Genomic DNA, 26,578 nt, shown 5'->3' with positions numbered 1-26,578 from the left:
ATTTTTAAGGACGGGCACCGACTAAATTCCCACTTAAGTTTCAATATCGACTAACCTCTTTAAGATGTCGGCTAATTTACAAAGCTGTATTATCGATCGGTGAAATGTCGCGTTCGTCGGAATGACGTGTTTAGTGATGTCGGTGCTACATCAAGGGACTAAAATCAATTAATTGTATTGGCTCAGGGTTGGTGAATCGTAGTCAAGTTCATTGATTAAACTACTTTCCTCTGGCATACGAATAATGTTTTGTTAATGACAAGGGATACTTGTTTTTCATCGGATACAGCGAACCGGGATTGTCTTTTGTGGTTTTACAAGATCCGTTTGTTCCGAACTTTTTTCTTCGTGTCTTAATTTCAGTACAAATATAATTTAACACCATGGTTTGTTTATACGGCAGAAGATCGTAGGATATTTTGTGAAATGCTGATCCTGAATTGCCTTGGCAGACTTTCTTTTTTGACCACATTTGGATTCACGATATCCTGGACATGAATATCGATCAGGTTTTCTACTTGGTATACGTGCGAAGCGCTTGTCCGATGTTGCCCATCACCTGCCTACAATACTGAAAACTAAAGGCTTCCTAGCGCCAACATGCGGTGAACATTTTCTGCGTTTTTCAAAGGAATATACCAAAACGTTCATGGGAAAGTGGAATTTAAAAAAAATTAAAGTACATAATTCGGGATTGTAATTAATTCAATTAAAACGCAGTTGAATCGTTCGCTAAAATAAAAATCAACCAACTTATCAGCTGCGAGGAATTTGGAGCAATTACGAAAGAAAGAGGCTCATCAGAGACAGCGAACAGAAAAAAAAGATGCATTTGGATACAGCTGGCTGGTTTCCACTGCTGGTCGTATCTACCGAACCCAGGGTTGTGGTGGTAATCACTGCCGGGGTAGTTGTTTTCGCATCTGTCATGTCGGGGTCGGTAACCTCATCTTGTTGAGTGGAAGCATTGGTATCATCTGCGGCGGTTGAGGGGTTCCAATGATCGGGGCTGGAGCTGCTGGTAATGTTTGCGGCTTCGGATGGCGTGGATGTTTCAGTGCAGTTGTTTGCCGGATCCACGTAGGGTACGTCGATTGTGAGAGGAGTTATGAACGTTTTTATCTGTAGAGGAACAAACGCCCAGATTGTGAACCAGGCATTACCAACACAAGTATATAACTAACCCCGTCTGGTACCGAGGATGTTGATGCGCATAGCTGGGATTGAAGCATGCTTTTGGCGTCCAAACTAAACTTGGCGGCTGATTCCTCGTCCCATTGAAACTAAGGCAATATTGTTAGCACAGCTTTCGTAATGTTTAATGAACGTAAAACACACTTTATACTAAGTCAATGGGTTTACCAATGAAGTGTGAGGTAATTAAACATGATTGAGAAGCTTAAGACCGTCAGATATTCGATACTAATTTTACTCGACTTTGTTTAAACGTTTTACAACAAATTTTCTCACTAAAATTACGAAGATAATTTAGTCGGAGACCATTCAAAAATCAGATGCACACAAAAGTAAAAAGCATAAATGTCACTTACGTCATTTACGACCTCATACGCAGTTTTATTGGCATATTCCGGAGGGGCTAGTACAATAAAGTCGTGCAGGTCTGGAACACCGTTGTCATCTACGTATCTAAATAAACATTTTTTCTTATTATATAATCTTCTGTAACAAAAATTACTTACCCGATACCACATATATATGAAATGTGTATTACCGAAAAACATCAGTTATTTAGGGATTTACAGATGATACAATCTCCTGATGTTTAAGGAAGTGATTTGTGATTTAGATGTACTCACTCGAAATCGGTGATGCCAAAGTACGTCATTAGCGAGTACCAGTTGGGAGCCGACTGACAAAATGTCAATGGAATTTTGGGGTAATAATACACAAAAGACATGCACATCTCTTCCTTGGTTGACAATCCACCCTTGAATTGTTAAAATGGTAAAATTGTTACTATACTTAGATGAGTAATGTTTCAAAATAAATGTAATACGAGTGCAGTTACAAAGCTAGCACTACTGGCAGAATAATTGGGTCGTGTATAGGTAACAAACCATTGTTATGTCTGCCCTTCCGATGGAATTGTAATCACAAATCATCTGCATGGCATCTCCGGCTAGGACTGAGCGCTCCTCGGCCAAAAACCTTGCTTCTTGTAAGTTGAAGTCGTAGGAAGAGTCTTTTGCTAAATTCGCAAGTTCGGTGCCATTTCTGAGAGGTCAGAGAATACAGTACAATATTGGTGATTTTATTTTATGGAGAAATTCTTTGTAACATTATACGACAAAATATAAAAAGCGTCGAGAAAATTCCTTTTGTTTATGACAAATTTGACTTGTTTAGTCAATGCAGTCAAATAAAAATAAATTAATCAATTAATAAACTTTTAAATTGAGTTTTTCGATGTATTAAGAAAACCAATCATTATATTTAGCAAATGTTTTTTTATAGGTATTACCTAATGTGTTTCAGGGTTAGATTTCTTCCAAGTAAATGACTGTGTAACAGAATACCAAACACGTTGATCGATGGAAGACCCTCCGCTTTAATGTACTATAACATAAAAGTCTGCCTCTACGATTTCAAATAGTATTTACAACCTCGAAAGAGACATATGAAAATTTACTGCCAATTTACCCGTCGGTTGGAAGTGGTCTAAATATTTTCATACCTTTGGTATTGAAGCATGTAATTTCCTGAAACTTTACAGAAAACAATTACCACGACACTTCGAAATTATTATTAACCAAGGGTTTCTCAACACGTTTTAATTCCGTGGACCTCCTGCGGACATTTAGCGACAGCATAAACATTATTTAAAAAGCCACAACAAATCTTATTAGCACAGCAGTAACTGAAACGGCGGGACATCCCGCATTAAAAATTGGAAGAAGACGTTTTAGGTAATGTGTTCTTGAGTTTTGAGACTTCCAGTTAAGCAGAAGCAAATTTTCTGGCATCATTTAATTTATGGTTAAAATAAAAACTCCATTCCTGAATCGCCAAATTATTCAGCCGAAGTAATATTTTTGGCTCCTATGGAAAAAATTTATGGATCCCTCGATGGGTCACAGTGAAACCCTGGGGGCTGTTGCAACCCTGTTATAAACCCACCGATAAAAAAGACTTACGTTGCCTAGACAGTTGCTGGAACATTCGCCGACGTCAAGGAACGACTCGGTTTGGGGCGGAATGATGTCGGCAAACCCGGTGACTGTGTGACCTATCTCCATTATTCCAGCATCGTATTGTCTGAGGTCGGGTGTGTAATATATTCGCAATCCCGAGGAGTCAATTATATCTAAACAGTGGATAAAAAACGAAAAAAACTTTTAGTAGTTTCGTTTGCCGAAAACTAGAACTAAAGCGTTTTTGCTTGATATAATTTTTTATCTTGAAATATCTACTTAGGTCTGTAAATAAAAATTCTTTGACACAATATCCACCAATTCAATACAGCAATATCCCGACACGTACGCCAATAAATTTTTATCGTCAGGTGGGACAAATTGGCGAACTCAACCTGTTTTCATGTCCGGATTGTCATAATGCATCTCCAACACGACGTACTTGGGCGCTCCTGGAACTCCAAGCGGGAACCCGGTGTGCTTCGGGTAATGAAACGCCTGTGACAACAAGTATGGTAAAACTCCACTGTATTGCTCTAAGTAAAGACCTTACCCCTCCACCTATGGCCCAAGCCATAACGACAAACTGACAGCTCTGGTAGTCTGGTGGCATGTTGTTTTGGTAACATTCGTGATCCACTTTCTCTGAATCCTAACAATGTTTGCAGTTATAGCGTTTTGAACAGCATTAAGATAAAAATCCACGCGGTTAAAAACCTACTTAGATAAAATCTATCTACAATTGATCGCTTTTGCTATTGGCGTTGTTGTTTAATCAGTATTCCGATTTTTTGCACATGCATATGTCACTTACAATATTTGCGTCATCGGTGCATTGGTAAACCAATATGTGGTGGATGTTGAGCTCGTGTCCTTTTTGGACAATTGGTTCTACCTGTTTACAGAAACAAGGTATTTAAATTGCCTTTGTTAAAGTTTTTGATCACACGCACAAATGTTTTAGCTGTTGTACCTTAACCAAGTGGTGCTTTGTCGTGAGTTCAGGCATTTTCAGGAGGCGGCAGTTGTAATAAGTGTCCACAGCAGGAAGATGCATATTGTCGTTGACCAGGTCGAAGGTATAGTGCGTTTCACCTTCCGGAAATATGTTCTCGTCCGTTCTTGTCGGTTCCAGGAGCATCAAACTCTTTACACCTTTTCCAAGTAATTATGGTAATGGCCGAAACATTTTTAGAAAGTTTGGCCCAACGTAAAAAATGAAATTGCGTTAGAGTGGTATTTACCCCGGGTTAAAGTTCCGTGATAATCCCTTCCTTCTAAGTCATTACCGGAGGGATCTTCACTATTCCACGCATAAATGATCCTCAAAGTATCGCCCTATAAAAACGTTAGCAACTAGTTAACGCAATGGTATACATTCAGAAAATCATTAATCTGCAGGATACTTACATATAGGTGTAAATATTTACACATATTTAAACAATTTGTTGTCCCATAGGACTAAAATTAATTCCCAGAATCAATTCACAACTATAGGACTAATATAATGAAATACTATAAAACGCGAGTGATATGTTGTCATTCAATCACCGTTATATCTAAATCCTCGTTGTCGCAGGTTACGAGTGGGCGACGGAATTTAATCACTGTCCATCCGTCCTGCTCAAATCCTACCAACAAGTTGGCGTTCTGTATTGCGTCCAACGGTGGATAGCCATTGGTGACATCGCCATGACGATCCTACCGATCATAAATAATAAGATAGTTGAATTTGTAACGTCAGCAGTTTTGTCTCGCGAATATATATATTGCAGATCACAAACCATCACAGGCAAGCGTTTGTTCTGTATCTCTCTCTCTCTGTAAACAATGATTAAGCGTGCTCCCAACCGAAGCTTTGTTTGCAAATTGTTCTTTGGCAAGATATATATTTACTTTTCTTCGATCATATGACCAACATGATTTATAAGCGCTGTACAGTATGTTCTTTGGGCGGGGCTGTGTAATTAGTAGGTCGCATTAAAGGAATATACGAAGGTTTCACGCACATATCTTACAGACACTGAGGTAATAAATGCTGTGCAGGTATTGGTAACAATGGTTCCTTTGTCTTCAAAACTTTTACGTTTTATTTTGAAAATGGAAAGTCAATTTCATTGCAATAAAAACTTTACCGTTATCATTGGTACTCCATTTTTCACCCAACCAACGTAAATGTCAGAATTCACCATGCTGCCTCCAGGTGAGATTCCAATTCCAACCCAACCTGTGGTGTTACCGTGTATCTGCGAAAACATTGTGTTAAAATGTTGAACAGAAACCAACAAAATGTGTTCAAATATTTCAATTACTCTGAAGAGTTTTGTTTTAAACATGTTGTTTTTTGGTTAGTGTTTGGCGAAAATCGACATTTAAAATTTTATGGTATGTACTACAGAATTTCCTTTATATGTAACTCTTTTACTGTAGAGTAATTCAAAGTAGGTGCCATTTTTATGCAGAAAGATCTCCTGACCCTAATACCTACAAACATTTGAATCAAAAGCTTGAAAGAACATGTTTCTGTTTACCTCAAATACGATGTGTGTATCATCCAACTTCCAGTACAAGTGCATGATCTCCCCGCTGTCAAGTACCGCGTAATTGTTAAATGTTTCGCTGGTGTTGGGCTGACTCCAGGCCGCATTGGCAAAACATAATGTTACCACTATTTTCAACAGCATCTTTATGCTTATTTCCTGTCTGTAAGCAAAGGAATACGACAAAGTAGCCCACAGGTTGCGAAACGTTTGTAGAACCAGCGGTCCATTATGACACATGTTTTTGTTTGTTGAACATTTTAGCCGTTTGTTTTGACTAATGTATGAAAGTTACAAAATTACATGTCGGTTAATCCATGTGAACTGACAAATAGTAAAACATAGCCTGTCTATTTGCTACACGTGATTGCAATCGTGCGAAAACTTTGCGTCGCATGAGTTACGAAATCATAAATATCTTCACAAGAATTAAAACTTTGAACTGTCGCTGTTTCAAGTGACGACTGTTTTGTCGCTGGCTTCCGAATTTATACGACCGGATCACAGGACCGAAGTGAGAAAAATTCGTGCAAGCACTGCATGGGTCGAAGGCCGATTACCGCAACAAGTTTACTTTGTCCACCGATGATATAATTGTTTGTTCGCAAACATCCAACGACCACGTGAGCTACAAAATTGAGATAAATTAATGCTGGTGACAAATGGAAATTATGTACTTAAACTGTGACTACGACCTATGAAAGGGAAGGTAGAAAAAATTCTTTCTACATGGTGCTACGATAAATAAACGTACGAGCACTAAATAAGCGATTTCACCCAAGCAGTTTCCATTTCCTTAAAATTTTTGGTCCAATCTAAATATATATATATGTTAAATATAAGTTTTTACATTGAGATATGTTCGCTGTTATAGGATACGCTTTAAGGAGAGACTGACACATATATTTAACATATATCTATACCTAATGACCCGATATATAGCATGGAGCAGAGTATGTATTGTCAGGATCGTATAAAAACGTTGAATAATTCTTGGAGTTCTTCGCTTGATGTCAAAATTTAAACTTAAATCTAATAAAAATTACTAGCCATTGCAATGTATTGCAAACTTATTCTATGCAAACATCAATTTCGCAAGACCAAGGGGACACAAAAGCATAAAAAAGGTGGCTCCCGAAATCATTGCAGCGGCGCTGGTCGTCTCCACAGCACCTAGCGGAGTCGTTGTGGGTGGACGGTCGGAGGTGGTATGGGCCAAGTCAGTCGTAGATGATGAGTCGGAACAGTTGTTTTTCAACGGAACGTACGGTATGTTAATGTTTAGGGGTGGAATCAAAGGCCTTATCTGCAATTCAGATGAATTACAGTGTAGGGCATCGCTTTGCAAAAATCGTACGTAAAGGTTTAGTTTTGTAAGCGGATTAGTTTTGCACCGTTAACAATAATTTTGAAATCTGTATTCTGTGTGTACTGACCCCAGGTATCGCCGGGCCTGGAGCATAGCATACTTGCTGTTGTATCATGCTGTTGACAGCTGCGTTGAATTCGTCGGCTGATTCCTGATCCCAATGGTGCTGAATTACAATTAAAGAAAAAAGATAAGAGCATTAATGTTAACTTGGTTCTAAGATTTGCATGTCGCGTATTAAACCGATGTTGTTTGAAAAAATGTATCACATCTTTCTAGCCAAATTATAAACATTCGTTTTCTACCTTGCTGTAAAGTTGAAATGATATAGGCTAAAATTGTTCTACAGTGATAAGACAAAGATATTTTACAAAAGATATTGCAAATTCTCCCTTAAAGCGGTGGTTTGAACCAAAAGTTGAATTACCGAGTTAACAACTTCATATGCAGTTTTGTTTGCATGTTCGAGAGGGGAGGTGACGAATATGTCGTGTAGGTTTGGTAGTCCATCGCTTTCGGTGTATCTTTGCAACACAAATATATTTGAAAATGCTGACACTCAAATAAAATGTACACCTAATGTAGGCCGCTGAGAATCTCGTGATTGATAAGTTGTTATATCGCTATAGACGATCATTGTAAATTATAAAAACTTGTTTCAAGTTTTAAATTAGTGTAAATTACGCCACTCCATGCGTTTATTTTTTTTTTTGTTAATTTTTTTTTACCGATTCTTTTTCTGCGCAGGATCTCTCGATTCGAATCGTTGCAGAAAAATTCATGGTTTTTTATAAACGTTTTACTTACTCGTAATCAGTAATACCGAAGTACGTCATCATTGAATAGTAATTTGGTGCAGACTGACAAAAAGTCAGTGGTAGTTTGGGGTAGTAATACACAAAGGCAAGACACATCTCTTCCTTGGTTGACAATCCCCCCTGTATACAATTAATTCAGCATATGGATTATAAGGTACTGTGTTATGAAAAACATGTTAATTGGTGATCAAAGTCAGAGACTGTTTCTTCCTAAACCTTTTTTGTGTACTATATGTATGTGTTTCAGACCCAAAATGTAAATCTACCATTGTTATGTCTGTTCTTTCAAGAGAGTTGTAGTTGCAAACCATCTGCATTGTATCTCCAGGCACAATAAGCCTTTCTTCGGGCAAAAACCTCGCTTCTTGGAAATTGAAGTCGTAAGAAGAATCCTTAGCTAGATTCGGCAATTCGGTGCCGTTTCTGTGCGTAAAGTGCTTGATGTATGTTCATGTAAATTCATTGCTTAGGTCGAAGATATTTACCTTCTCATATGACATCTTACAACATTTAATCAAATTGCATCAATCTCCTTATTTAATAGCAGTAGCTACCTGACGTGCTGAAGTGTCAGCTCATTACAAAGTAGATGACTGTGCATCACGACTCCAAACACATTGATCGATTCATGGCCCTGCGCCCTGATGTGCTGTGACAACAAATGAAAAATAAATTCAAAATTTTGTCACAGCAGCATGGCTCGCGTATTTACAAAGAGATGTACATATTTTAGCATCGCGCCAAGTCCTTCAGGTCGCTCATATGCCTTTCTTACATTGCTCAGGCAGTTACTGGAACACTGGCCCAGATCTAGGAATGACTCAGTGTGGGGAGGGATGATGTCACCGTATCCGTTGACAATGTGGCCCACCTCCATTATTCCGGCATCGTAAACCCGAAGGTCGGGAGTGTAGTAAAGTCGCAAGCCGGACGAATCAACGATGTCTAATATTTTTGTAAAGAAATGTAAGGTGAATTGTTCCTTTGTATTGAGGAGAAAAACAACATAAAAACCTCTGATAAAAACAGGGCTATGAATTCAAAAGTTATTCCATAAAAATAGTCGTAAAATGTATTTGAAACTATGGTGTCTTAGTTAAGAAAGCAGAAAAAGTTATCGAAATAAATTTTACCAACCGGATTTTATAGCTGGATTGTCGTAATGCATTTCTAACACAACGTACTTCGGAGCTCCAGGAACACCCAGCGGGAATCCGGTGTGTTTGGGATAATAAAAAGCCTGAAACACCATCAATTCATTTTAGTACAAAGTTTTGTTTAAATTGTGATGTAGGATCTTACTGCGCCGCCTATTGCCCAAGCTACCACGACGAATTGGCAACTCTGGTACTCAGGGGGCATGTTGCTCTGGTAACATTCGTGGTCTACATCCACAGACGTCTACAACCAACACATGGAATGTGAAATTTGAGTTACAACTGTGCAAACACGTATTAGGTATTGCGAGATACTTACAATATTTGCTTCGTCTGTACATTGATAAACGAGCATGTGATGCACATTGAGTTCATGTCCTGGATGAATAATCGGCTCAATCTGTTTGAAAAACTTAGTTGTGTTTGTGAACTTACATTCAATTAAAGTACATCGAGGTTAAAATCACCGCACGAGAGCTAGGTATATGAATATTTTTGGTAATGCACAATTTGTGGAACTGTTCTACCTTAACCAAGTGGTGCTTTGTCGGGAGTTCTGGCATTTTCAGGAGACGGCAGTTGTAATAAGTGTCCGCAGCAGGAACATGCATATTGTCGTTGACCAGGTCATAGGTAAAGTGCGTTTCACCTTCCGGAAACATGTTCTCGTCCGTTCTTGTTGGTTCCAAGAGCATCAAACTCTTTACACCTTGTAAAAGTATATTTGATGCTGGGAAGGAACAATTCTATGATGATTTTATGAACAAACCAGTCGCTTTGTATACAATGGTATACAAATGCATACAATTTTAACTAAGTAAATAGTTGAAAATGAAGTGTAATTTACCCCGAGTTAACCCGTGATAATCTCCATCAGCTAAATCATCTCCAGACGGATCGTCACTTTTCCATGCAAATATCACCCTCAAAGTATCAGCCTAAAATTTGTAAAATATTATGCACAATGACCGGTAAGAAGATCCCAATTCCAGTCCTTCATATTGTATCTACCATGTCAATTCTATTCCTCGAAATCAAATCGCCACACTACGTTAGAGAACACAAGAATGACTGTTTGGTCATCGGTGCACATTTTTAGTTTGGTTCCTGAAAGCTATTGCCTTTTTACAAACCGTTATATCCAAGTCCTCGCTATCGCATGTGACGAGAAGGCGACGGAATTTTATCACAGTCCATCCGTCCTGCTCAAAACCTTCCAACAACTCGACGTTTCCAATTGTGTCTAACGGAGGAAGGCCATTGGTCTCCAGCCCATGGCGATCCTTTCAGTTAATAACATAGAAAATGTAGTGCAGACTATAGGCCTAAACTATAAATGCAGCTTTTTTAACTCTTGATTAGTAAATGGGTTTGTGGAACAGAAGCGGCGAATTCTTGTGTTTAAACATGTCGTAATGTTCTTTGGGAAATGCGTCCAAACCCAGCTATTGCGTTGGTTTATATTTACTTTAAAATGCAAATAGCGTGCTAACACTACCCAACACTCAAATGTTTACTTTGCAAACAAAATATCGAAGCGGATTAGCTCATCGAGTAAACTATTTAAGGTTTAAGTTACAACTAAACATATTTTAACAATAGTTTTTAGTGCTAAATAAACACTTCGCGCTATATCTCTTTACCGTTATAGTTGGTATTCCATTCTTCACCCAACCTACGTAAATGTCAGAATTCGCCATGCTACCTCCAGGTGAGATTCCGACTCCAACCCAACCCGTGGTGTTACCGTGTATCTGACGGATAAACGTTGAAGTGCAACTTCGTGAAAACGTAATGGAAACATGTATAAGGCAAAACTGCATGTAATAGGAAGTCATGGTACGAATAAGAGACGATTAAAATATATAGTATAGTTGATGTACACACTAACATGCTTGTCTCTTGACATTCATTAACTTCATCGAATATAAACGAATTATACTCGATATAACCATGAAGTGATGTAATATAAAAAACAAACAATACAATGAATGGAAATTTAAATAACAGCATTTCGGTAAACCTCAAATGAAATGTAGGTCTCGTTGAATTTCCAGTACAAGTGCATGACTTCCCCGTTGTCCAATACAGCATTGTGTTCAAAGATCTCCGTTGTGTTGGGCTGGGATGAGGCCAAATTGGCCAGGCACAAAACCGCGATAGTTTTCAAAAACATGCTCATAATTTCTTTTTCACACCTAATTGACATGAATACGAAACGCACAAATAAATCTTGTCAGGCACCGTCTAAACCCATAACAGTTTGTATTTTCGATCTGTCAGAAATCGTTTTTTTTTTCGCATAAATGTATAGTCCAGCTGTCGTTCACACATATCCTTAAAGTGCATATGCCACGGCCATAACAACTTTGCGTAAAACTAAAGGTATATCTACAACAAACATATATCCAAAGTTTTACGGTTCTACGTCAACTAAAAAATGTAGAAAACTGCACGAAAAGTAACGGCGACCAAAAATCGTAAACCTTTTGCGCTGAGGAGAAAAGGACATCACATAAGGCGCTTGCGTCGAAAAAATGCATTGTTTAGATAGGAGAAGGCGCCTGTTTTTGTAGATATCGAATAGTTTCAAACATAGGAGAATCCACAGATTACGTTACCTTAAAGGTCAGTACAGGGTTTTGCATCACACAAAAATTTGGCATTGTGACGTCACGAATCGAAGGCTTATTCGTCCCTAATTAACGGAAGACCATAGGGTATAGCAGAAACGACATAACTGTGAGTGGACAAAACGACAATGCTAAACTAATGGTTTGTCTCTGTCGTGTTTTCAAAAGTTCATGTATCACGTTTGCGATCATAAATGCTGTAACAACAAGAACACCCTGTTCCAGTAACTGTTTTATTATTGCACAACTAAATTAGACATAATAGGTCGAACAGCGGCCATCTGTCTTCAGCTTAAATTAACATCAAAATCCGTTTATTGCACTTGTTCACTTTTTGTCCCCTGTTTAATGCAATATTATGCTTAAATCAGTTTTACAATGTTTTCCATTTCTACGCATAAGGCTTGCTGCCAGCACTCGCGCTCGACCGAAGCACCTTCTATGACGTCACGCAACAATATCTCGCTTTCGCATGATTTCGTTCGCAGCGGCAAAAGTGCGACTTTGATCAGCTGTATCTCAGAAACCAGTCGTCGTATCAGAAACCAGTCGTCGAAATGTTCTAAAGTTATGAACATTTCTTAGTTTGATTATTAACATGTTTGATTTTTACGTGTCATATGCACTTTAAGGTTCGCACATATCCTATTCACAACTGGCATAATGTTAACCGCCGTCATGTCGACATGGCCATATGCAACAAAAATAATAATCGTGAAACTTGGGAAACCTTTGCGTAATGCCTCAACTCACTGCACTGAATGAACAAATGCAAACAGATTATGTGTATAAAAACGACGCACTCTCGACAATCAACGTTCAACATTGGGTGATAAAACGATTTTTTTGCCTTGCTTGCATTACAGGATAAGCGCCGATAACACTAGGGTTAGTTCACCTGTAGGTCAAAGTCGCATCGTGAGACCAAAGGTCGATTGGGTGAAAGGGATCTAAATATGTTATTTTTTACCAATCAGACAAAGTTGTATGGCACTAATCGTCCCAAATGATCGAACTTGGAATTTAAACATAGATTTGCTGAAGCATATTTATCCTTTACCTGCGGTCAAGTTAAGGATGTTTTAGTTGTCGACATAGGATATTGTTTGAGCTATATTTTCAAAAATAACTTGTTCAATGTATGTTATGTTTGCACGCAATGGATCTATTTTGTAATGAACTATTACTTTAGAAACAATTAAGTTTAACATTTTGCTGACACGCTTATTTCTGTGACCCTCTCTGAGCCGTACTTTACGCATCTCCAATAAATGTGATGCAATTACTCTTAGCATTCTCGTGATCGTGCTATTTTCGCTATCCATGCAGTCCCAATATTGTTTGACAAACATGCAGGGAGAAAAACGCGCCAACTTCGTCACTCTCGCTTTTAACACAATAAGGTTTCAACTTTGTCACACATTCCAACCTCCGTATCCCCTACAAAGGGATATAAAAAAACCTGTCGCGCAATAAATGTTATAAAAATGAGAATGAGTCAGTGGAAAAGATTTAAAAAATTTTATACTTTAATTGTATTTTTCAGAAAAGCAATTGGATCTTTTAACAACTGCATTCGCTTTTCCTCCTAAGTTTATTTAGGTTGTGTACACAGAGAGACATCACAGCCATCACGTGATGAAGTTAATAATTACAGATATGCGCGTGACGGAAACAGTATTGATCACTCCCAAAACTTAAGGAAGGTTCTGTATCCTGACACTAACGAGAGGTCGTTGGATGGTTTCAATATTCAGACCATGTCACTGCTAAATGATTGGCCTTAATTTTACATACATTTTCGTATGACATGCAATGCGTGTCATGCTAGCATTTGTTTAACGAAAAGCAAAATTTTTGTCATTTGGGAAAATTGCAAGATTAATTTGTTTGTCGGCGACCTGGTATAATCACTGAGTAACTTTGCAAAACGGACCGCCATGCAGAAATAATTCCAACTTTAGAATTGGTGTTGAATCAAAATACACCAACATGTGCACAGTGCCCAACACTTTTGGTTTTTCCTCTTTTTATTTATATACTATTATAAACCGGTATATGCTTTAAATTCGATATTGAAACAACTTATATTAAATCCATCGATTTTTTAGCATGTCTAACATAATCCGATTTTGTCCTCCAGGCGTTTCTCGAGTATCACGTGCAACCGCGTGTGCAAATGGCGTGATGCCCTTACGTCATAAAACTTTACGGCGCCGTTTACCCATTTATTTGTCTGATCAAATCTCCTGGCAAAGGAAAACTTTTTTGAACTTTTACGTGCCACGTGACTATTTCGTAAGTCACATAAATGCGTAAAAACTGAGATTTTTCGACATTTGCCATTTACGGTCGTGGAGGCGGCACATTGATGTTGGCTGCATGCCTGAATAAAATATAACAAAAAATCGGTAGTGTATCCTGTAACTGTATCGCCGTTATTTAGGTTTCAGCTTCGCATAGGTTAACGTAACAAAGAGCCTTATTCTTTTTTTTACTAATAACGTTACCTATAAGAGCATCTAGATTTGTTGACAAGCGAACAAAATTGATTCAATAATTACTTGTAGCTTGTATGAAAACATTACATTATCTTATTTTGAGCCAAGGCGTTTCTTTTTTAGGTGTAGTTAAAACACTAGAAATGATACAACGCGTGCTTGTTACTATATTAGGTTTGGCCGCCTTGGTTAGGTGCCAATTGAACACAACAGAAAACTTTGACCACAATGCTTTGCTAGACAGCGGGGAGATTTTACACTTGTACTGGAATTTTAACGAATCTTGCATTACTTTTGAGGTAACGAACAGTGAATATATTCCCAAAATAGGCCTACTATTTTTTAGTCGTGTCTGGTGCGTTTGTCGTTTTGTCATTGCAATCGTATGACATTGTTCTGCCGTTTTTCAGTTTAATTTAAAGATATTTAGGGCCCAAAATTCCTAATTCAGTTTTTATCATTTTGCAGTTGCATGGGAACACAACTGGTTGGATAGGTATTGGATTTTCGCCCACGGGGTCAATGATAAAGGCTGACATCATCACCGGATGGGTGAAAAATGGAAACGCCCTTGTGACAGTAAGCTATGGGCGGAGTAATATTAATGCTTCCACATCAAGGTCCCTAATTAATTTTACTATAATTTATGCAAAATATAAAACTAACCGAATTAGAGACAATGCCTGACATATACTGTGCTGCATACAGGATCGCCACGGTTTAAGTACAAATACATTTCCACCCATGGACGCAGTTCAAAACGTCGAGTTGGTGGATGGATTTGAACAGGACGGATGGACTGTGATCAAGTTTCGCCGCCTTCTCGTTACCTGCGATAGCGAGGATATTGATATTACAGTTAGTTACTTGTTTGTTACGGTTTCTGAATTTCAATGTATTTTGTAAATAATCTGGAAATGAGAAAAGACAACTTGCGTTTATGATGATGACTGAGCTGTGGGCGAAATGATTGTGTAGTGTATATTACCGCGTTTCCTGAAATGTAGCCATAATCGTGATTGTTAGTGGTTGTTTTGTTTAAAAACTAATGAGATTCGTTTTTTGAAAAGTGGACATCATACATGAATTTTGCTGCAGGCCGACACAATGAAAATTATTTTCGCTTGGGGTGTCGATGATCCAGCTGGTGCGGAAATGACGATGGCAGATTATCACACTACACAGCGAAGAGGTAAGACTACAACAAACAATGACACACAATGATACAGGTGGGCGCGATCTACCCCCTGAAAACATACCATAGCACACAGGGAAAACAATGCCGCAGTGGCAGACAAAGGAATCTCTAAAAGTTTATTGACCTCTCCTCGTATAGCGCCCGTTAAAGATATTAATGAGCCATGCGTTTGCATTGGATCGGTCCTCATCATGATATGCAGACAATGATTGACCTGTCGTAACTTTTAAGACGTCGTAACGTTAAAGATGTGCGTATCAGCGCTGAAACAAACGTTTTTATAAAAAAACATATGGACACAAACTGCGTTATGTTAAGTAAAAAGATTTTTTGGGGGTAAATTGGTACAATTGTGGTACGTGTGTATTTTTTTGCAGGAGTTAAGAGTCTTCTTCTTCTGGAGCCCACACGAAGTGACGAAACCACATTCCCGGAGGGAGAAACGCATTTGACTTTCGACTTACTTAACGATAACTTCGCAATGCCTGCAGTTGATACTTATTATAATTGCCGACTTCTGAAGCTGCCCGAATTCGCAACCAAACAACACATGGTGAAGGTATAGCCTATATCAGAAATACACGTTATACTGCAGTTGAAGTGCTGTTGAGTTGCCAGTAATAACGTTTACTGTTTCAGGTGGAACCGGTGGTTCAACCGGGTAATGAGCTCAACGTACATCACATCTTGGTCTACCACTGCACTGATGACGCCAATATTGTAAGTGAAATTCGCTGCTGTAAATTAAATTTCAATCCAATCACATGTGCATGTTTTGGCAAGCATTTTATACACCGGTGTTTTCTTCTAGACCATGATAGGGACTGACCAGGAGTGTTATCAAAACAATATGCCACCTGACTTTTCCAGTTGTGACTTTGTTATAGTGGCCTGGGCTATTGGAGGTGGGGTAGGTAAAGTTTGGAATTAATACAACATTTCGGACTTGACAAACAGTTTTTTGGTACTTACACCAAAATACCAAAGAGTAACAAAATAAATAAGCGAAATTGTTACAGGCTTTCAATTTTCCATCACATACTGGGTATCCGCTTGGAACTCCAGACGCTCCTAGGTACGTTGTTGTGGAGACGCACTACGATAACCCAGCAGTCAAGACAGGTTAGATTGTACAAAAGAAAAAACATAGCTCATGTCTGCTACTGTACCTTTACAAAAATTACTTTATAGACATAGTGGACTCGTCCGGACTACGATTTTACTACACACCCGATTTAAGAGCAAACGACGCCGGTGTCATTGAAGTCGGTCACATTGTCAATGGTTTTCAGCAAGTTATTCCCCCAAACACGGAGTCCTTTCTTGATCGTGGAGAATGCTCTAGCAATTGTCTTTCTAATGTACTTCAGCAATGTTTTTCTTGAAAAAATTTTTGTTTTGTCGCAAGCGTATATACACTGCATATTTACGTAAAGGAAACGTATTTGTTTACATGCCTTTTCTGAAAAGTTATTTAATTGGTTTTTCTCTTCATGCAGCATTTGGAGCACGAAAGTAAAGACTCGCTTAATGTTTTTGGTGTCTTGCTACATAGCCACCTGCTTGGTAGGGAACTTCTCCTCAGGCATATCAGGTGGGAATCACGAGCTTTGAGCTACTCCTATCCTATATTTAATATAATATTTTTATGTGCAATGAGAAATCTAGCTTATTCTTTCAACAATGTGTCATACTACGACCACCACACTATATTTCAAAAAAATTCGTTCATAATCATGGGATTAATTGAAGAAAATTATGGTCTAGGAATGGCACGGAACTTCCTTTTTTGGCCAAGGACACATCGTACGACTTTAACTTTCAGGAAACAAGGCAATTGGCAAACGAGCGAACCATCATGAAAGGAGATTCATTGCAGATGGTCTGCAATTACAACTCACAACAGAGAACTGAAATAACAATGGTAAGACAACACTAGATAATAAACTACGTTTACAACTGTATTGAATAACGAAACCAAATTTATGATATTGTGTTTGTTAGGGTGGGTTGTCTACCGACAAGGAAATGTGCCTTTCATACGTGTACTACTATCCCAAGATAAAATTGGCGTTTTGCGAGACGGGTCCGGATTTGTACAAGCTGATGGCCTATTTTGGCATCACTCAAGTCCAGTAAGAATATGTTTAAAACGTATACATTTTTATATCCTCGGTCTTTCATCTCTCTAGTGTAGGTTCGCTACTACATAATGTCTGTTAACTGCTTTAACTCGATGTGTCAACGTTCATTACTCAATAATTTATTTTGGCCAAATAATTTTTACAGACATTTTGGTGATGATCCTATTCCTAGCCTCAAGAATTTTATGGTGCTTGCTCCACCTGAATACGCCAACCAAACTGCATTTGAAGTTGTCAATTCGGTAAGTAACTGCACCTCAAAATGCAAAATTACCAACCACATTTTGTTCCACAATAACTTTGCATCACATTTGACCAGGTAAAATATCATTGAAGTCCACTTGTGTGTTGACATCACAAAACGGTTGTTGAAATCACAGCAAAACATAATGAAAAAGCTTGGAGGCCTGTTTTCGGTGCTTTCTATCCATCAGCATTATAATCTAAGGTATTGTTTAAAGCGTCCATGGAACGAGGAAACAGCCGATGAACTGAGTCTGGCGCAGGAGTCTATGATGAGGTCACAGTATTGTTATTCGACTGGAAATATCCCACCTGGCGTGAGTATTTGAACCTTTAAAGAGTTTATATCCTGAAATAATTAAAATTGGTATCTCAATGGCACAAAACGGTGTAACTATAAAAACCGAAGGTGTTTCAACTCAAACCTCTTTATTTGCGAGTGCCTTGTTTAGATTGTGACAACCCCAAAAAAGTCAGAGAGAAATAATTTAGGTCAAAATAAGTCTAAAATAAAATCCTTTGCGCACGCAGGTAACTTATAACGTCGAGCCTCCCAAAATTGAGTTTCCGTACGTCGAAGACTCCGTCAACTGTTCAGAATCTATTTTAACTGACAGTTCCACCACTACACAATCAGCTGAAACAGCTATTGACACGACAAGTGGCTCATCAAAAACCACAGGAACCACAACCTTTGTCATTTTATGCCTTTCTCTGTTAGTAAACATGATTTCCACCAGATAATTTTGTTCTCATGTCTGAAGTTGCAAACCAAAAGTTTTACGATCTTATAATAGCAATTTACTTATGGCTCCTTTTCATTCTTCATTATTTCAGTAATTCTTAGGACAGACAAATTATGTTTAATTTGGATTAATTGTTCTGAGTGTATGAATAAAGCTTGATGAAGCTTCCACGCACATGAAAAATACAAACAAACATTTAATTTCAAAACCATAAGTGTTAGCGAGTTCGTATGATTTATATTGGCATAAGTTTAATTGCTAATTTCACTGGCAACTGTATAATATTTGGTCGACAATAAATTTGTATTACCGTATGTTATAATTTATTCATTTATTTTCAGGACGTTTTCAGTGATAATGTTTAGACATTGTGGGTATTTACATTAATAAGTATGTAAAACAGGTTGTGCCGCCACGATAGGTTAAATAACTCTTACTATCATATAACCTTGATATGCATGCATTGTAAAAATAGACAGTAAATCAATAAATACAATATTTTGTAATTTAGCACAACGACTAACATGCGATAATTACGTTAGAAATATCTTCGAATTCGCGTGCTTGTAACTAGATGGTGGTCACGTGACACGATACGTAACTTGCATGGTTGAGTGTCGATTCCATCGGCCCCACCCAAATTTGATTTCGGCCCCACTTTCAAAATAATCAATCATGCCACCAAACTGCACCAAAAAGTGAAAAAAACACTGCAACTTTGCGAAATTACGAACCACATTATGGGGCATTTGCTGCGTTGGTAAATACTTCTTTTGTCACCTCACAAGCAACGCCAGTGATCAAGCGTGACGTTCTCACGACTTGAGGCACGGCGACGTTCTCACGACTTGAGGTCATTGTGACTGAGATTTTTTCATCTTTTTTTGAGTACTATCGGACGCGTGACAAAAACCGCAGTTAAGTCACTGATCGAGGCAGTGCCAGTTAGCTAGATGCTAAATTGACGTATGTGGTGACGTGTCGTTTGCTGCTGGCGTTTCGTTGCACTTACAAACAAAGCAAATGTTGCAGGCGTGATTGATTTTATGTCGATATTACCATACATATGAGTCTACCTATGTGCTATCCATTGCTTGAAGTAAGTAAAAAACTTGCCTTTCTTTGCTTTTGCAAGAATAAAACTTTTCACCCACGGGGTCAATGGCAGGACATTATAGCAGGACGGGTGAAAAACGGATACGCTTTTGTGACGGTAAGCCACAGTTATTGTTCTAGCCGTAACATGTACAAGTTTACACTTCATAATATCATACTTTTATTACCAACGTGCCCTAAATTACCGAAAGCAGTACTATAATATAACAAGCAAATATTGTGTTGCATTTAATGTACAATACACAGGATCGACATGGTCTGCAGTCAAATGGCTTCCCACCCACGGACGCAACTCAGTATGTTAATTTGTTAGAAGGTTTTAAACAAGACAGGATGGACTTTGATAAAATTTCGACGTCATCTGGTCACCTGTGACAGTGAGGACTTGGGTATTACGGTTGGTCTTACCTTTCCGTTACAATTTTTTTGGGTTTCAGCAAAAATTTGAAAATATCAAAACATAAAATACTTTTTTCAAAAATGGAAACTCCGATAACGTTGTATTGCAAAACATATGTGTAATATAAGGTTTAACTATTACAGTTATTCATATGACCACAAAATCTCGAATGACATCAACTATCAAGGAGCATTGGTTGAGAACTTTAACTGCAAACAAATCAAGCTATAATTTTTCAGCAACAGTTTTTTTTAAAACCCATAATGAAATGATGTATTTTGCCGCAGTCCAACACAATGAAAATAATATTCGCTTGGGATGTAGATGACCCAACTGACGATGATTTAACCACGGTATATTATCATCATACACAACGGAGAGGTGGGCTGAAATCTCCGAAGAGGTTCATGAAATAATGTTGTTTAAATATTTCAATTAGTTGCGCCACTGCAATCAAACCATCAACAAATATAGAAAACATTCGGAACGAACCCAACGCAGTAAACATATTATCTAACCAAAAGATTTTTTACAATAATTTAGTTGTATAACTGGTACGTAGAAACATTATGCACTTTCTTCTGGTTTGTCTTGGCAACTTACTGGGCGATCGTCACGTAGATGTGTTTGCGATTTTGTGTAGGGGTTAAAAGCCTGCTCCTTTTGGAGCCTAAACGAATTGAGCAAAACACTCCAGAAAAAGAAAGACTTTTAAGTTTCGACTTGCTAACTGACAACTTTGCAATGCCTGCTGTTGACACCTATTACAACGGACGTCTTCCGAAACTACCTGAACTTGCACCAAACACCACATAGTCAAGGTGCTCATACTGCAACCGTCATTTGTCAGTCAAAATAACAACACTTGTTTTAGGTGGAACCGATTATTCAGCTTGGACACGAGCTTAACGTACATCACATATTAGTCCAACACTACACCGATGACGACAACATTGTTAGTAACCGATGAATTTCTAATGCACAGAACGCTATGATAAAGTACAGACCCTATGTGTTTCCTCCTGTTATTAAAGTAGATTTAGCCCGTCTCGTTGCATTTTCTTCCAGACCATGGATGGTTCAGACGAGGAGTGTTATCAAACCAACATGCCACCTGACTTTTCCAGTTGCGAATTTCCAATAATGGGCTGGGCTATTGGGGGCGGGGTAAGTAAAATAAGGTGTTTTTGCAAATTTTAGAGATCTTCAATCAAAAGTTTTAGAAACTCTTTGCAATCGGAAGCACCGAGCTTGTTACTGCATGAGTGGAAATCCTCAAACGATTCTGTTTCCTAGGCCTTCCATTTTCCAACACACACTGGATTCCCGCTGGGAACTCCAGACGCTCCGAAGTACGTTGTCTTGGAGACCCACTACGATAACCCAGCAGTCAAGACAAGTAAGTTGGCACTTAATAAAAACGTTTGTAAAATCTGGTATGTCTGCATATGAGTTGAAATATTTTCATTAAAACAAAGAAACAGTGACCATCTTTATGTAGCTCACAGAAGAAATCATATTCTTAGCTCCACTTGCATAAAAAAAAACTAAATTGCAGACATAACTGATTCGTTCGGACTACGATTTTACTACACTCCCGAATTAAGAGAAAACGATGCCGGAATGTTTGAAATTGGTCACACTGTCAATGGTTTTCAGCAAATTATTCCGCCTAATGCTGAGTCCTTTTTTAGTCGTGGAGAATGCTCAAGTAATTGCCTTACCAATGTAAGTCGGTGAAATTATATTTTTTCTTATGATTTACATTATTGCTTTTTCCAAAAAATAATCAGTTTGTGGTTGCTTGTAGCATTTAGAGCATGAAAATCAGGAATCCGTTACAGTGTTTGGCGTCGTGATGCACAGCCACTTGCTTGCTACGACTTTTGACATTTATATGTACATTTATATAAATATTAACAATATTGTTCGATTGAAGCTTGTTTTTTCTAATTCCTTACTCGGATTTTGCGCCTTTGGTTGAAAATTCTGGCGTGCAAACATTGTTCGTTTTATCGTTTATATCATGAAGCAACAAGGCTCAGATTGAAGTCAGCAGATTTATTTGTAAAAAATCGATTTCGCTAAGTAAGCATCGTCAGTTTCTGCAAAAATTACGTAGTGGTAATAATAAAAGCAATAAAATGCACACAAAAATCACCCTTGCAACTGAGAGTCTTTTCTTTACGCTATCACCTCAAGCTCACACTGTGAACTACAGTGTAGTAACGAACCTACAGAAGGTGATAGCGGAGATAAGGAAATAACACGCTCACACGTGATCGTAAAAACCTGAAACACAAACGAGTGTGCCAGAAGCAATGAATGCGACTGAAAATGGGATATAATTAGTAAAAGGTAAAATCGAAATGCAATAAAAATTATCTAATTCTCGGTAAATTCATTTTCTGGATGTTTATAGATGCTTGCGTCATATGAAGCCATTTGGCCTCACAAACATCTAAAGACTTTGTCTCCGGTTGTTGAACGAATGTCACTGAGAAACAGGCTTCGATGGGTGGGCGCCGATAAATTACAGACAACTTGCATTAAATAATGACAGCAACAATACTGCGGGCAGCTACCCATGCGAGAGATGCGCGTTATGCGGACATCATGGCCACCACAAGTCCATGGTAAATGAAACCTCGATTTTGGAAACCATAACTGGAAAGGTGTACAAACTGACACAACTGACGATGCTTACTTAGCGAAATCGATTTTTTACAAATAAATCTGCTGACTTCAATCTGAGCCTTGTTGCTTCATGATATATGCGAACCAAAGTAATTTGCTGTCGCAGATAATAAAACAATGCCTAACCGAGGGCTAGATTCCTCTACAGCTACAAAGCAAGTCGTTTTATCGTTTTTATATTAGATCTGACAAGGACATGCGCACTATCCATGGTTCGATTTTTTATTAAAACAAACTCAATTGCATTTTTTTAAATTATCCTTGGATAACAGCTGCCTATGTTTTGAGTACAATCAAGTATTTGGAATGTGTGAGTCTCATGGAGATGTCTTCCGCATGAGATCGCGCGCACGGCAAGCATTCAACAAGGAAATCATGCATTGAGTACTCGCAACTAGCTGGTGTTAACGAGACGTAATAAGAAACTTGATAATTGCCAAAAAATTAACGCTTCAATAAGGGTGATATGGGAAGCGATGAGATTTGAGTTTCGTCATATTAGAACAAGATTTTACGAACTTATATGACGTTTACTATATTATTTACAAATAAAACGTGCCACCATTGTACCGACACCAATTTGAATGAGAAATTGAGGATGCCCGTGCATGCGAAATCGACTTTTTAATATTGCTAATAAATCAGCTGACTTCAATTTGAAACTTCTGATAGTTTCATAACATTGTTCTGCATTATTTGTGTTTCATACTTTCGCAAGACAAGGATCGTAACACTGCGATAACCCTTCGTCGTTGCAGCTGAGCAGTGGACTGAACAAAGGCCTTACGGATTTTAACTTTGCTTGACGTTTCGAACGATGTTTATTTTCGGGCATCCAAAACTCTACGAACAATGAACGGTTTTGCTAACCTTTCGTCATTGTGCAGTTGGAACAATGGAGTCTTAACTTTACGTAGTTTAGAACTTTCTTTGACCTCACAGAATACTAAAAGGTTGTCCAGAATGATAATAACAGGAAATTGACCCTTAAGCAAAATTTGCGATGTAAAGAATATGGCATTGTCTAACTCTCGTAAACTGAGGCAGATGTCAGGCCAAAATCAAGGCAGTATTATCGGTTCAATCTGATGCAAAATTTCGTTTTTACTGCAGGAAACTTACTGTAATCTTTAAACTAAACATCAAAAAGTGCAAACAAAATGCAAATGTTTTTTGTGGTGATTCTGTTCATCGGTTTGGCGGAATGTAATTGCCCGGGTGAAAACACTAGTCTGGCCCCGCTCCCTATTGCAAGTAAGTTAAGATTGATTTGCGTAAGTGATTTAAATTGTGTTTGATAGTTGATAAACTTTTACGTTGTCCGATGTTTATTACTAGAAAAAGACCAAGTCTAAACGCAGATTGTTTGATGAAATTGTGCTTCACTAAGAATAGCATCATTAGTTCTTACACTATTTCAACAAATTATTGTTATATCCAATAGAACTACTAAAAAAAACACCGCATAACAAACAAGAGAGCAGTTATATAATCCGTTTTTTTTTCTCAGGAGAGCAAAATTTATCGGTTTGTGAAGAGCCATATAATTCTTCCAACTGCGCTTGTCCCGCATTAATGTTCGAATGTGCCTGTCACAAGACCGGTAACTGCAAACGATCGAGATGTGTTAACATGATGTGGGTGCACGATGGGGCCAACGCATGTGGAGATTGGAGTGATGAGCTGAGCGATATTTGTCCCCCCGGCCGATTTCAGTGCGACTGTTTTAACACCACCTGCACCAGAGGGCTGGGATGCATACAGAAACGTGACAAATGTAATGGACGTATTGATTGCGCCGATGGAAGTGATGAAAATAACTGCAAGTGTCCAGCAAATAAGTTTGAGTGCGCATGCTTCAAAACCAAAAACTGCACTCAACAAGGTTGCCTGAAAACAGAACTGCAATGCAATGGAATCAACAGCTGCGGAGATTGGAGCGATGAAGTCAATTGCACACGTCCAGCTGATAAGTTTGAGTGTGCATGCTACAAAACCAAAAACTGCACAACCCACCTTGGTGGTTGGATCAACAAACTACATGTATGCGATGGGGATAATACTTGTGGAGATTGGAGTGATGAAGTCAACTGCAAAACTTGTCCGAAAAACAAATTTCAGTGTCCGTGTTACAGAAGCAATAACTGTTTACCATTACATGATGGTTGCATTGCCTATGACCAGTTCTGCAATGGATTGAACGATTGCGGAGACTGGAGTGATGAGATTAATTGCACAAGCCCAGCTGATACGTTTGAGTGTGCTTGTTACAAAACAAAGAACTGCACCTATCGCCACGGTTGGATCAACAAATCTTTTCGTTGCAATGAATTCGACAGTTGCGGCGATGGGAGTGATGAGGTTAATTGCACATGTCCGGTAGGTATGTTTGAATGTGCTTGTGTTGCATCGAAAGAGTGCATTGGAAAGGATTTGAACTGCATTGATAGATCCTTGGTGTGCGACGGAAAACCGGACTGTGATAGCAATACTGATGAAACTCATTATGCATGCAACTGCTCTGGCACTTCTGTAAAATGCCCATCATGTGATCCCCTAAACGAACGATGCTCACCAAATCAAAAATGCATCCCATTTGACATGATAGGTAATGGCAAAAAAGACTGCTCTGGTACTAGTGAAGAAGTTTGTTCGGCCTCTAACATCACATATCAATCATGTGATTCTGTAATTGCTATAACATGCCCGACAGAAACAGAAGTCAGAAACCTTGTGCGTCATTGGAATACTCCTTTAGAATGCAATGGTGTTCGGGACGAAAGGTGCACTACTGACAAAAGTTCCTGCGATCCTGTCAAAGTAGTGTGTACAACACCAGTTTGTAGAAATCCTGGAGATGCTTGGCGGGACGTGTTTTTCTGTGAAAATGAGCAGCTCATAGGAATGTTATACTTTTGCGATGGACAAAGCGATCATCACCAAAGCTGTAACGACAAAAGTGACGAGCTTCGTCAAGGGTTTGGATTTAAATGTTCTGGAACTGCACGAAAAGGCGTTTGCGTTTTACCCCAATCCAACTTATTCGATTCAGTTGCCCAATGTTCTGACAACTCTGATATGTGTTTCCAAAATGGTCAGTTTAGATGTTTTCAATGTTTGGACAGAAAGCTGATAGTGTCAAGTAATCAAGTTTGTGACGGTATTGTGGATTGCTTTGACATTTCTGATGAATGCCTGTGTGCAAATCAAACGCTGTGTCGCAACATACGAGGAAATTGTCCCTTCGGACAAATGAATTGTGAAGACCGTATAGCGTGCGTGGGCCAAGAGGGGGTGTTGTGCAACACAAGTGTGAAATGCGCAAATCAACTCAATACGAAATATTGTTCAATTACACAAGAATCAAATGAATGTGTGGCCGACGACAAAATTTACACTGAACAAATTTCCAGTAACGACTCCATATGCGATACAATTATGAAAATGTCGTTCAGATATTATGAAAGGGAACACGCCAAGTTTTACTATTCCAAATGGTGTGATGGATCTTCCAGTGACCTTGAGTTTGGAATTATTGGTGAAGCATACTGCCCCAATAGGTTTTCCTGCTTGGCCAGTGGCGAAGTAAGCATAGACCAACACAAAGTGTGTGATGGAAAAATTGATTGTGACGACAAGTCAGATGAGTTTTTGAGTCGATGTAAGAGTGTCCGCTACCATTGCAAGAATAAAGTAGGGTTTTCTATTGACAAGAAACACGTTTGCGACGGCATCGTTGACTGTTACGACAAATCAGATGAAATCAAGTGTAAATGTGAAAGCACCCGGTTTTACTGTACTAACGAACAACCCCTATCTATTGACAAAAGACTAGTGCAAAACGGAATAAAAGATTGTGCAGAC

General features: G+C 38.5%; 3 protein-coding genes and 1 pseudogene across 3 annotated transcripts; 2 read left to right on the top strand and 2 right to left on the bottom strand.

The window, feature by feature from the left end:
- Window positions 1–780: 780 nt before the first annotated feature.
- Window positions 781–5,767, bottom strand: LOC145888644 (DBH-like monooxygenase protein 1 homolog). Its single transcript, XM_082979446.1, has 15 exons — window positions 5,684–5,767; window positions 5,288–5,398; window positions 4,704–4,853; window positions 4,397–4,490; window positions 4,126–4,307; window positions 3,967–4,047; window positions 3,706–3,804; window positions 3,548–3,650; window positions 3,156–3,325; window positions 2,483–2,577; window positions 2,079–2,235; window positions 1,818–1,948; window positions 1,551–1,647; window positions 1,185–1,283; window positions 781–1,122 (listed from the first exon to the last, which is right to left on the bottom strand). The coding sequence occupies exons 1-15, from the start codon at window positions 5,726–5,728 to the stop codon at window positions 781–783; spliced, it is 1,956 nt and encodes a 651-aa protein (XP_082835572.1). The 5' UTR covers window positions 5,729–5,767.
- Window positions 5,768–6,767: 1,000 nt separating this feature from the next.
- Window positions 6,768–11,167, bottom strand: LOC145888636 (DBH-like monooxygenase protein 1 homolog). Its single transcript, XM_082979434.1, has 15 exons — window positions 11,060–11,167; window positions 10,680–10,790; window positions 10,170–10,319; window positions 9,884–9,974; window positions 9,564–9,745; window positions 9,356–9,436; window positions 9,182–9,280; window positions 9,017–9,119; window positions 8,655–8,824; window positions 8,434–8,528; window positions 8,146–8,302; window positions 7,869–7,999; window positions 7,489–7,585; window positions 7,129–7,227; window positions 6,768–6,998 (listed from the first exon to the last, which is right to left on the bottom strand). Exons 1-15 carry the CDS (start codon window positions 11,102–11,104, stop codon window positions 6,768–6,770), a joined length of 1,842 nt encoding a protein of 613 aa, XP_082835560.1. The 5' UTR covers window positions 11,105–11,167.
- A 3,218-nt stretch (window positions 11,168–14,385) lies between these two features.
- On the top strand, window positions 14,386–18,499 carry LOC145888626 (DBH-like monooxygenase protein 1). Its single transcript, XM_082979422.1, has 15 exons — window positions 14,386–14,469; window positions 14,639–14,749; window positions 14,879–15,028; window positions 15,269–15,362; window positions 15,746–15,927; window positions 16,008–16,088; window positions 16,180–16,278; window positions 16,388–16,490; window positions 16,560–16,729; window positions 16,868–16,962; window positions 17,136–17,292; window positions 17,373–17,503; window positions 17,658–17,754; window positions 17,974–18,072; window positions 18,287–18,499. Exons 2-15 carry the CDS (start codon window positions 14,693–14,695, stop codon window positions 18,497–18,499), a joined length of 1,728 nt encoding a protein of 575 aa, XP_082835548.1. The 5' UTR covers window positions 14,386–14,469; window positions 14,639–14,692.
- Window positions 18,500–19,567: 1,068 nt separating this feature from the next.
- LOC145888617 (DBH-like monooxygenase protein 1) lies at window positions 19,568–22,728 on the top strand (annotated as a pseudogene).
- The last annotated feature ends 3,850 nt before the right edge of the window (window positions 22,729–26,578 follow it).

Source organism: Ascidia mentula, chromosome 1, assembly GCF_947561715.1.
Source record: "Ascidia mentula chromosome 1, kaAscMent1.1, whole genome shotgun sequence".
In the NCBI taxonomy this organism is placed as follows: domain Eukaryota; kingdom Metazoa; phylum Chordata; class Ascidiacea; order Phlebobranchia; family Ascidiidae; genus Ascidia; species Ascidia mentula.
Note: the sequence above shows the minus strand (reverse complement) of the source record. Positions and strands in the feature narration are given on the sequence as shown.

What these genes read in the sequence shown, in the direction of transcription:
- LOC145888644 (XM_082979446.1), bottom strand. Translation starts at nt 5,728, where the DNA reads ATGCACTTGTACTGGAAGTTGGATGATACACACATCGTATTTGAG. An exon ending in CTTGGGCCATAGGTGGAGGG is followed by an intron (nt 3,651 to 3,705) that starts GTAAGGTCTTTA and finishes TTGTTGTCACAG; the next exon opens with GCGTTTCATTACCCGAAGCA. An exon ending in CGTATGAGGTCGTAAATGAC is followed by an intron (nt 1,284 to 1,550) that starts GTAAGTGACATT and finishes ATATTGCCTTAG; the next exon opens with TTTCAATGGGACGAGGAATC.
- LOC145888636 (XM_082979434.1), bottom strand. Translation starts at nt 11,104, where the DNA reads ATGCACTTGTACTGGAAATTCAACGAGACCTACATTTCATTTGAG. An exon ending in CTTGGGCAATAGGCGGCGCA is followed by an intron (nt 9,120 to 9,181) that starts GTAAGATCCTAC and finishes ATGGTGTTTCAG; the next exon opens with GCTTTTTATTATCCCAAACA. An exon ending in CAATCCAGCTATAAAATCCG is followed by an intron (nt 8,825 to 9,016) that starts GTTGGTAAAATT and finishes CAAAAATATTAG; the next exon opens with ACATCGTTGATTCGTCCGGC.
- LOC145888626 (XM_082979422.1), top strand. Translation starts at nt 14,693, where the DNA reads ATGATAAAGGCTGACATCATCACCGGATGGGTGAAAAATGGAAACGCC. An exon ending in CCAAACAACACATGGTGAAG is followed by an intron (nt 15,928 to 16,007) that starts GTATAGCCTATA and finishes TTACTGTTTCAG; the next exon opens with GTGGAACCGGTGGTTCAACC. An exon ending in CTAGCAATTGTCTTTCTAAT is followed by an intron (nt 16,730 to 16,867) that starts GTACTTCAGCAA and finishes CTCTTCATGCAG; the next exon opens with CATTTGGAGCACGAAAGTAA.